At 38.0% G+C, this 12,152-nt stretch overlaps 1 protein-coding gene across 2 annotated transcripts in view; it reads right to left on the bottom strand.

Moving 5' to 3' along the window:
• Nucleotides 1-12,152, bottom strand: part of plxna4 (plexin A4) — a 230,127-nt gene that overhangs the window by 69,111 nt on the left and 148,864 nt on the right. For both annotated transcript variants that reach the window (XM_007564424.2, XM_007564425.2), the window contains exons 6-7: nt 4,582-4,705; nt 459-612 (exon numbers count right to left, since the gene is read on the bottom strand). In XM_007564424.2, coding sequence (XP_007564486.1) covers nt 459-612; nt 4,582-4,705 — 278 coding nt within the window. The remainder of the gene's footprint in view (nt 1-458; nt 613-4,581; nt 4,706-12,152) is intronic.

Below are 12,152 nucleotides of genomic sequence, written 5' to 3'. Positions count from 1 at the left end.
AGAGAGAGAGAGAGAGAGTTAAGGGTTTCATTATTCCCTTTGGATCAGATCCATTTGAGGGACAAATGTTAACAAATCCACACACAGACTAATAACTGATGTTCATTTATTCTAAGTCCTTAGGAGTTGCTTGAAGGCTTGTTGAGTTGCTTGTGGTAATGAGAAAATAATCCACGGGGTGTTCTTTTGGTCTAAAACTAACTGAAGGGAGGAGATCACAATGAAAGCAGGAGCACTCTGGTGGCAGGTATACATGTTTGTATTCGACAGGTGCCACTGACTAGCTGTTTCCAGTGACACCATTTTAATTTCCTGGTATTAAGAGAGATCTCTACAAATATTATATGTGTATGTTTATAAAGCAAACATGAAATGAAATATCAAAACCGTGACAACGTTGTACATTAAGGAACAGTGCATTTCCTGAACAAACCTGCACCATTATCCATGCTTCTTACCCTTGTCCACAATAATTCGTGGCATCTCCTTTTCAGCTGGCGAGGAACACTTGATCCGGTTTCCTTCTACCAAGCCGTTCATCTCAGCCAGGTCCTCAAATGTGCAGTTAACGCCTGCTGAAAGTTCTGGGACATTATGGGCTTCCAGCACCAACTGCAAAGGCAATGAAATGAGAAGACTTTTAGGAATGAACATATAAAACTGTTATTCTTATTATTATTTAATCTCCAGGTTGTTGGTGATATGGAGTAGAGATTCAGAAGATGATGCAGCAGTTTGTTTGCATCTTAAGAACAAGAAACACAAGTATGACGACATCAATATGTGCATTTTGAACAAGAAATTAGTGGTTTTAGAGGAGTAAAACATAAAAAAATGTAAACATGGGTGAAAACAAATAAGAGGACAGTGGTTGGGCCAACTGTTTGGTTGGAACCTGCATTCCTAAAAATAACAAAAAGGAGCTTCTTTACTTTTTGTTTTTAAAAGCAAAGAAGATACAAGACATCTTGTGACATTTATTTTGGTTTAATTCTATACTTGATGTATAAGTTACTAACCTTTTGAGTAAAAAGGAGCTAAAATTAGTTAAGAAAAGACCTTGGTGCAGATCTTGGTAGCAGCAGATGAATCAATGCAGGGTTAAAGAAGAAGAAAGCAAAATGAATTCGGATGAAATGGTGCTTAGACAAGAGGAGAAACAATCCACTAGGATCACTGAGGAAATCAAATGAAGCAGTGAACCATTAGGCAGAGGCTTGCAAGCACACAGGCTAGTGGACTGTCACAGAACAGAGCATTCTCCAGGATATAAAATATGCTAATTTTTCACCATCATATGAAAATGCTGTATAAGCTCCCCTGGCACATCAGGAAGAATGGCCTCATGTGAAGTAGGAAGGGAGGGAGAAACAAAGTGTCCTTTGCATAAAAAAGAGGAAGATGTTGAGGAAGGTAGAGCAGGGTCAACACCACTGTATACATATTGATGAAAAACCCCAGTGTGTAAAGAGGGCGATGGTTTAAACACTGATTTCAGGTGGAACCAGTAGTGCACTTGTGATGCAACACTAAAAGCTGCATCAGCAGCACAGAAGGGCTGACCTGCACTGTTTTAATATTGCCATTTAATGAAAAGAAAGCAGCAGCTGCATAGCCATCTGCACCAAATCCCACATAAAACGGACAGTGAATTCCTAGCCCCCGTCTCTCCTAAATACTCCATCCATCACCTTCCTGATAACTTGCTCTTATTTGCTTTTCTTTTAAAGTAGTAAACAGCCAGACTCACGGTTTGCTTTAGTGCATTCGGAGAAAAATAAAGAGAGAGAAAAAAAAAAGATAAGCCTTAGCACTGAGGGAATATTTTAGAAAAAGCATCCACTAAGCAAGCATTTACACACATAGCCTTCTGTGGTTGGTAAAAGCCATTTTGTTTCTGTAAGGGTAAGCAAGGATGTTAAGTCAGAAAGTCATAAATTTGCCTAAATTAGCAACCCTTGAAATAATAGTGAATAAACTGCTAGTAATTATGATTCTGAAATGTATTCAGATGACCTTAGATCAACAGACATAGAGGCCTTAGTGATTTTGTAAAGAACACATCTTCAATAAGTGAAACCAAAGTCAGAATTATTTCCAAGGAAAAAAAAATCCTATGAGACAGACTATAGGAAGGACATGTCCTTGCTTTTAATCAGCGATTCCTCTGCCGTATCTTTCCAAACACATTAAATAACCCAAAGGTCAAGTTGTGGCCACTGCCTGTTTGGCTGAAACCTCTGCAGAGCATTCAGCGGAATGGTAAATGTGTGCAGAAAGGTTAAGCACTCAGCAGCATTGCACAGGCACCCATGAATATTATTAGACTGATGCGGAGGTGTATTTCTGACAATCAGCAGCTCACGTTTGACCTTCTGAGGAACGCAGACGAAAACAGTCCTTCTGGTCTTGGGAGAACTAAATGAAATATTCACTTGATCTGGGAGATTCAAAGTCAGTTCTAAAAAGACCATGTGAAATTAGAATAAACTAATGTAACAAGATCAGTATTTATAACATTTACTAAAAAAAAAATGCTTCTTAAAAATAGAAATACTGCAATATAGTGGAGGAAAAAAGTAGACTTTAAACGGCTCTGAAATGTAGCTAAAAATATTTCCACAATCACAGCGGTGAAAATGACAAAAAACTTAGAATACAACTGATGCATTTAAAATAGCTGAAAATACATAAATTAAGCCACTCAACTTTTTGGATTTTGACACATTAGAACCACAATCTCTCTTAATGGGATTTTACGATATGGTCCAACCCAAAGTGCCAAACTGTTAAAACAGAAATAAAATTATGTAAAAAAAAAAACAAAACTGTAGAATAAAGTCCAACTTTGTTTAATTTAACTGAACTTTTATTTTTACAAATAGCTTTTTCTTATAGATACAATTCTATGTAATTTGGAATTAAGTTCTCCTTGGCCAATACAATCCACCAGATTAGGAAAAGTTTACACATTTGCAATTTATGTGGAAGGCTCAGACTGTTAGGGATTAAATAATTTAACTGCCTCAACTATTTAGCATTTGGAGGTTCATGCTCCTCTGCAAAAGCTGTTTATTTTCTTCAGAAAAATGGCTCCTGTTCTACAATCCTGCTTAGACACTAACTACAGCTGTAGGTACACATATCAATATACCTGAACAGGTAAAATCATGAAAACATGAAAACACAGCTGTGCTAAACTGTATGCTGGTAACGATTGCAGCCATTTGCTTGAAGAGTATTTCGGGAGCTGCAACTGAAAACTGTGAGGTCAGGATTTAAAGGATCGGTGTTGACAGACAGTAAAATGATACAAAGCAGTATTGGAAAGTTAACACCATGTAGTCAATAGTGCTTACAGCCCAATTACACTGTGGTACAAATTATGTTTGAGGGAGTGATATTGTGAATCTGCCAGACAGGATTTTCTCACTTGCAACATATTCAGCCATCATCACAATTTACTGCAAGGTGGTGCTGTTAAAGGAAATGCTTGAATGCTTGCTGGGAGTGTTTTCCTGCTGAATAAACAGACATATTCAATTGCTGCTAATAAAACACCAGAAGAAGTGCCTTTAATTTTGTACAAACTCAATCATTTGCTCTTTAAGCTGAAACGTGCTTGAAGATTCAGCTTTCCTGTGAATCGGCAGCATTTCGTTGCACTCCAACAGTTACCCATACCTTGTTTACATGTCTGTGAAATGGAGTTAAATAACTTATAGCCCAGATATTCTAGTCCAGGAAAATTGGACTATATTCTACACTTCCTTTGTGTATTTTTAGTGTTACATCAGAGAAAATAGGTATGATATGCCTCACTAGGCTATTTTTGGATTCATATCCAGTGATATGTGGTGCTGTTTAACGTTAATCTTGTTGGTCTGAAGCTAAGCTGCTGCTGCTTCCTGGTATCAGGAACCAAAGTCTTCTTGAAACACACTTTCAAAGTGTCTCTCTTAATTAGCATAATTCACTATGACCTCTACATATTCTAATGTACCCAAACTGATCCATGATTATGTGAGAAATATGCCCTACAGCATCATATCAAACATGTTCCTATAGCATGACACAAGCACCACAATGCTTTATAGTGTATAGGAGCTTGAATACAACATTTCCAGTGCGATCCAATAATCTTAGTTCACCAGCCACAAAATGTTACGTCTCTTCTCCTTAGGTCAGTCAATGTCTTCTTTGGCAAACTGAATCCTCTTGAGTTACATGATTTTTTTCCCTCCAACAATAGAGTTTTCTGGAGATGTATTAATACGCCAATCCTTTAGATGTTTCCCTTCTTCAAGAAACTGAACAATGTTCACAATGACCCATTTAACTCCAATTTGTTGCCTCTGTCCTCAAACGAGGACCAAATATTTCTTTAAAAGTGAGCAACCTCACTGTCATTATTCTGAGCACACACACCCCTTCAATTACTGATTCAGTTACACAGAGTGGGCAGCATGTGCATCATTAGAGCACAAATATTCTTGATTAAAAATTGATGACATGGTGAAAACTTGTCAAGAGTTTCTCTTTCAGAAGAAGCAACACGTGTGTTCGTTTCCATCCACTCACCGTGACACTAAACTGGGACACTGATATGTTGTTTGGGTGGACACTTAGACGCACACACTGCTTGATGTCTGAAGCAAAGCGCCGGGGTTCTGATGAGCGCTCACATTTCTCCTTTCTGGCACACCTGAAAGGAAAGGGGGGGAAAAAAAAAAAAACAGGAGGGGTTGTTATTCTGGGATGAAAAATGGACACGCATCCGAATGCACATAGTAACCTGATCGAGGCTTAGTCTTTTCTACCTGTTGGCATCTGGTGAAAAAAAAAAAGAGGAATGTCCCAAACCCTCTCAGACAGGGTCTATTGGAAACATTTATCATATTTCCTCTCTGGAAACGTACCAACTACTGTGGGTGGGAGCAGTTGTATTTAAAACAAAGGTTGCTCTATATGTGCAAGTAGAGCCAGCCCACTGGGAAAGAGGTTTCCCGTGCTTTTGTGCAGCAACCTTAATAACTGGCATTCATGCGCAATGCCAAATGCAGGTGGAAAGGTGGAAGCTAATGGGGGTAAGTAGGATAGATTACCCCAGTTCTTAATACCAAACCAGGTGGCCCGATCCAGTTTGTTACAGTGGTTTGAGGAAAAGGAGGTACAGAAGCTTTGTGCTTAAGGTGGAATTTACCGACTCTTGTTCTTAATCACATTCCCTTGTTAGACTGAAAGGGCATTCCCCATTTAGACTGGAAGAAAACTGCCATTCATTCTCACCACAAACTTACTGTTGCTAGTTTTTACAGAAACTACAGAACGCAGTTTCGTTTACACACCCATTCCTTTTTTATAAATTTGTTTTTGTTTAATCCTATTCTGATTTAGTTAAAAAAAAAATCTTACTGTGTAATTAAGAACCTGGAAAATCTAGGGAGGTCTAAAATCCTTAGAGGAAAAAAATGATTGGCTGTAAGAGATCACAATCAATGTAGTTGAAATCTGCCAAAAGGAAACTTTCAGAGTTTAAGGAGAGAGGATTTTGACCTGACAAGAGTATTGCAAAGTAGTTAAACAGCCTAACACGACACAAAGACGACAAAAAAAAAATCAGTTAGAGAGTGAGAGAGCAGGAGGAAGAGGAAAGAATGCAGGGAAGAGGAAAGAGAGCAAAAAAAAGAGTTTAGATTTAAAGGAATACAGCCATTGTTGGCCGTCTGTGAAGCTTTTCCTGCTAAGCCGGTTTCAGTAGGGGTTTAATCGCTTCAGGTTTCTTTGTGCTCCTATCACTGGTGTCTGTGCCTTTCCTTTGTACTGCTTTAATAGGAACACATCATTTGAACAGCCTCAGGCAAACAAGCCAAATATAAAAATCCACAAATGCAAACATTCGCCAGACAGTCACGAAAGAAACAGATTCATTTCTTTAATATCATTGTGTGTGTTGTTTACGCAGAGCTGAATTGTAATTTTGCAATATAATTCTGAAAGATGAGTGTTTTGATTTAAAAAAAAGTACATTTCAAAAATAGTCACATTGCAAAACTGTACATGCACAAGTAAAACATGATTCTGTGTGAACTCGCAAAGTTTCTCAGGAAGTTAATCATATGACCCAACAAGTCTTAATCACAAGTACAATTTTACAATTTATTTTTCTAATTGCAACACAGTTTTGCACATTAATTATGCAATGCAACAGATAAAGTTCTGGAAAACATTAAGGTGATAACATGTAATAGGCAATGTTATGTCAAATAAATAAAAGCTAGGATGAAAGGCACTGTTAAAACCAAATTAGAATTAAGGCCACAGTATGAATAAAATATGCAGTTACTTTTAAGAAACATTTAAACAAAAAGCTTCATTACTTTAATAGCATCCCTCCACATCTGGGTTTATTTTGTTTTATTTTTTGAAAGGCTTTTCTCCATCACTCGCTGCTTCTAAGTTCCAGTTTTTTTATTTTTTTATTTCCATGCTGTTTGGATTTTAACATCAAACAGAAAAAAGCGAATTTAAATGCTGATGCCTTTCCAGTTTTAGTTTTGCATACGAGTACAAACCTGAGAGAAATATCAGATGGCATTCTGATTCACAATACGTGTGCTCAGGACTGATTAATGAGCTACAGGGTTTGCAGAAGGATATATAAGACATCATCTGCTAGAGTCTACAGACCATAAACCAACAGGAACAGATGATGCAGAAAAGCCACCAAATAAAGTTGAAGGAGTTGAGTGGAAACAACGCTGGCCAAGATTTTAAGTTTAGTCATCTTCTTAGAGTTGTATATTATTTCTTTCACTAAGACAAAAAGACATAATGAGGCAATCAGAAGGGAAGAAAACCAGGGAAAGTTAATCATCACATTGTCTTTTTCCCTTAAAACTGTTGTTTTCGTTGTGCAAACATACATTAAGAACTATATTTTTCACTTTTGCTCAAAGCAATCTAGTCTTAAAGTACAGTAGATACAAAACTAACATCCCTAATTCACCTAGTTGTGTTTTTCACTTCTTGCCACAAAAACATTTAATGAACATGTAAATTGTCTTATTTTGTCCGTGCCAACACTCATGTGCTTGTATGGTGTGAATAATGCATGCAGCCTTGTGTCCTATTCAATACATTAACTATAAAGCCTGGCTTTAGCCTGGTAGGGGGCAAGTGAAACCTAGCTAACCACCAGGGTTTATAATACACAGAGGAAAACCCTAAATAGTATCGACCAAAAAAAAAAGAAAAAAAAAAGGAAAATAAGATGTGTTACCTCATTTTAAGGAAATTACTGTACCGACATAATGTGATGACAAGGGTTTAATCAAGAATGCTCCCAAGTATCTTGTACAAAGTTAAGCACACACAGTAGCTATGCATACAGTTAATTTTTTTTTGATGGGAATAGCACACATAATTTAATAGATTTAGGTGGCGGCTATTACCAAGGCAAAACACTGGATGACAATTTTCAACTACTATCTACAAAGACGGTGCAAAAAAGGCTTCATTTATAACAATTTGCAACACAGCACTGTGTAAGCACTGTTGAATAAACTGTTTAGCAAACCAAATCAAAGCAATTTAGATTGCAAATAATAGCCATAAAAAAAAACACTGATACTGGGCATCGTTTTGTCCACCATCTCTTCATTTGGTTCCTAAACGGCGCCGTTATGCTGAGCTGTTTGGCTGGGCATGACGCATTGTGAGGAGGCAAGCTGAATTGATTAGATCAACTCTGAATAAAAACTAATCAGCCTTTGATAAGGTGACACAATTAGAGAAACTGGAAAAAAAAGGGGCAAGGAAAAATATGTATATTTATCTATAGTGGTGTTTTGATGCCCAACAAAACTCCTCCGGTATTCCTCAAAAACTCACTGAGCATCCATGAGGCAGAGTTTGCACGTCTCAGGAGGGGTGGAGGAAAAGATTATACTAAAGAGAGAGCAGCAGTATGTGGCCATGCGAGGCTCCAGGTGTAATGCATACCTAATGAAAGGCTTGGAGAAGGTCAAACAGGCTGTGAAATGAAAGCTATTAAATTCCCACAAAGCTGTGGTCCAGCCATCCTCAGCTCCATCAAATACCTGTGTCAGGAAACTGTGCACATATGCATGAAATCATACACACATCCATTAACCTATACAGTGCATATTGGAAGAAGGTCTGTGTGGAAGTAAAAGATTATTTTTCTAAACAATTCTGGTCAAATATAGGGGGGGAAAAAAACAGTAATACTGTATGGTCGTGGAAATATTTTAGATTATAAATGGGTTTTGGATCTTTACAGTATTTGGGATAAATCAATACACAATAAATAGGTACCCTGTAGCTCAGCTGAAACCCAATTATCATACCACCCATGCATCATCACACACTGCACAGAATCCTAGATATACTCATAGCCTGTGGCGTAATAGGTTACTTTTGAAGGCGTTGTGTCATATACATTTAATCTTCCAACACACTGCATGGCTGCATTTTCTCCTGTATGTGTGACCAAATGCACATGCATGTGTGAAACCCATATAAAAGTACATTTTCTCCTGTCATTAAACATAAAATGTTCTGCAAAGTTCTAAAAACTAAACTAAACAAAGCCACTTTTGAGAAAATATGTGTATGTTTTGTTCATATCTGAAAAACGAGCCATTTAAAAAACCTCCCAATTATTAAGTCACCATCGTCGGGTACTGCCCTGTTACCTAGCAACCCTGGCCTCGTCAAATCCTTCACCAACCTGAGCTGAGCTGCACTCGCTTCGTTATTAGCAGAAGAGCACATTTGGTCAGCTAGTTTTTTCTGTTGTCAACACTGTAATATGGCCACTGCTGTTCGCTCTAACGAGCATGTGTCCATGCAAATTCTACCCGTCACAATGAAGAAAACTGCATGGCTTTGTTTTATTTTTAAACAGTGATTCAATAATCACAATAGAAAAGGTTTATGGAAATTAAATAACATTTATGTCTGCTTTAGAGTTAAAAATTAGAGTTAAGTTCTGAGGCACTCCAGGCTGGGCTATGAATGGTGGAACGTTTCAAACCACTGGCGGGTCTGTTTGCAATGTCCTATCCACGTTGCTGAAGGAAACTGTAGTTTACACAAGTGCCTTCTCTCTTTTGAAACTCTTAGAGACTATCGACTGTATGGCTTTACCAAACAACCTCGACTGAAGGACAGTTCTGTCCTTGTAATTCAACTTGAAATATCCCATTCAGAAGCTGCTTCTTTCATCCTCAATGGTTGTGCTGGAAGCTTCGCTCCTTCTGTGTCTAACTGAGGGCCAAAACAGACAGAATTGGCCTAGCTAACTCATTTTTTTCACAAAATGTAAAGAACAGTATTTTGTGTAGCCTATAGATGTGTCCCAACTAGTTCAGAGAAGCTCGTAGGCCCCGTTAAGTGTGGTTGTCCACAAGGCATCCTGAAATTTGCATGTAGGAAACGGTGAAAGAGTCATTATCCAGCCCACTGGCCATGACCGTGTTACTCCAGTTTTGTGGACACACGCGAAGGCTCGCAAATCAACCGACTCATGACATAAAACTTGCACCAAAGGGCGCAGAAATTACAGAGTGGCAGCTGCTAGGTGTAGAAATCTCCAATCCCGCTGACGAAAGAACCCCATCTGAGCAAAAAAATTATACAGTTAAAGTTTTTTTTTTTTTGAAGGTTAGCAATGTGTTATGAAACTTTCTTTCAATGTACCTGCATCAAATTTTAGGTTTGTTTATTTTGAAAAGCCCACATTACCACAAATATTCTTAAGGGAGTTCACAGCACAAAAAAAAAGAAAAAAAAAAACATTTCATGTAATCTCAGTAACAATGTTATCTGACAAGGCCACTTAAAGATCAATTAAGATTAGCGTTGGATTATATATTGCGGTGAATATTATGTGTCCATAGAAGATGCATGCAAAATGGCTTGCCCAATATTCGGAATCGTTTTTCAATCATTGACAAGTTGAGCAGTAGATGTGTAAGCAGAGTTTACCTCTTTATCTTTATCTCCAGCAAGATGATCTCTAATCTTCCTTTCTATATGAATTTTTATAACCCTTTTAGCCTGACATTCAGTGGCCTCATCGTTTGGAATACATAACCGTACATCTTCACTTCCTCTGACTGTCCCCACATCTCTCCTTCATCGTCCTCATCTCATGTCAGTCCAGTTCATGCTCTACTGGGCAAAAGCAAGGCAACTAAACCCACTCTGAGAGCGAGTGAGTGAGTGAGTGAGTGAGTGTATGTCCATTTTCCAGCGCTCGTGCATTTTTGTGTGTGCTAGAGTGACAATAGGTGACAGTGAGAAATGGCCCTGACTTCAAAGTGGACGTGCAGCTATTTTGTGTGTGCTTTTAGGGTGTGTGTGTGTGCAGCATTGTGTATGTGGGAGAATGATTCAGAGTGTGTTCTCCAACAACGATGGTGGCAGTTCAGAGAGGATGCACAGCACTCGGTTCCATCCTGATGCCCCTGTCACTTCTTGGCCTTGTTCCCTTCTCTCAACCTTTCTTAGGACCCACCAGGAGACACAAGGTGAGGGTAGGGGGAGAAACCAGTCTCTCATACACAAGGGGCACCTACCCTCCCCTGGGCACGGATATCAACTCAGTGCCGTGGGATCGTAGAATCTCAACATCAAAGCAACAAGTTTGAGAAAGTTGAACTTTTTATGACAAGTCTTTGACTAGAAGATTAGGGAATAATTTCTGTGCTTTCAAAGTATTTTGACAAAATGTTGTTGTCAAAGTTACATGCAGCAAATAGGAGGGGAACAGTAACACACTGTTAATTGTATGATGAGATTGTGTGCCGTATGATCTTGCTCCGCAACATTTATTGCCAAAACGAAGCATTATCCAGTTACTTTTGGCACGATACGGTGTTTAATAAAGCAAGTGAATGCTTTACAATTTCCACTCTGCTACACCTATGATAAGACTGGACAGTAGGTTCAGAAGTTACTTTGATTTTTTATTTTTTTTTAATAAACTTGGATTATATTTCAATCTATATTTCCAAACAGATTACTTACACTGATCAAACCTAAACTGGGTTCTTCTGGATTTAAAAGAGATTGCTAAAGCATTTATACTAGATAGGAAAATAGATAATATGTTGGATACATTTTTACATTAAGTTTACCAAAGAAGAAGGCAATAATCAATATATTAAATATATTAGAACAGCAAGAAATTAGACAATCATGCGATCACAGAATCAATCAGCATTTCTTGCTCTAAGGGTTCCCACAAAATTTTCATTTTTTAAGTTTAATACTTCATCATACCCTATTTTCTATATTTTTTGTCATCTATTCTTACCACATTATGACCATTTGAGTACATAACATTGACCTGGTTGGGTTTTCTATTATTTATTTTTATTTCCACAGATCATAATAACAACTGGCTCCACAGTTGAGTAGTTGATAGTAATGTTGCCTTAAAGCAGGTCCAGGATTAGAATCTCTGTCTTTGGTGTTTCTGCATGAAGTTTGGAGGCTCTGTTCTCCCCATATATGCACTGGTCCATAGGGACCTTTTTTCATCTGTATGTCTAACACTTGCAGAAACTGGTGTGTAATATCATAAAACTTAATATGCCTGCTTAGGACCATTTAAATGATTATTTAAGGTCATAAAATCAAACTAACAAGTACCTTTTTCATGTAAATAAACTTAAAAATTAGGCCGGTGTTAGACGTAAATCTTCCTACTTTTACTTTTTTGGGTGAACATTATCTAACCCTGGCAGTAGTGTATGTAAGTGCACTTAAAGCTGTCTCCAGGGGAGCCAAGTGGTCACCTTAACCGGATCGAAGAAGCTGGTAGCAGTTAATTATGGCATTTCAGTTTAATTAGCATTAGTTTGGCATGCCACAATAATGAGCACAGTGAAGAAATGGAAAGCTATGATCACAGTGACAGCTATTGGTGAAGCAGAATTAATGAAAGCAACAGAGGATTCGAGGAGAGATAGAGCAATGGGTCTGCCAATTAGCCTTTTCTTCTAAAAGGTTATTTGACAGAACCTTAGATGTCTCTGAAACACAAAAGTTTGAGCAGAAAAATCCCCTCCAGACTTAAAAAAACGTATCCGGTTTTTCAGGTGTCTTCTTGTGACTTC

The sequence above is a fragment of the Poecilia formosa genome, unplaced genomic scaffold (genome assembly GCF_000485575.1).
Source record: "Poecilia formosa unplaced genomic scaffold, Poecilia_formosa-5.1.2 Scaffold159, whole genome shotgun sequence".
In the NCBI taxonomy this organism is placed as follows: domain Eukaryota; kingdom Metazoa; phylum Chordata; class Actinopteri; order Cyprinodontiformes; family Poeciliidae; genus Poecilia; species Poecilia formosa.
The sequence above is the reverse complement of the archived record's forward strand: the minus strand, read 5'-3'. Positions and strand labels throughout refer to the sequence as shown.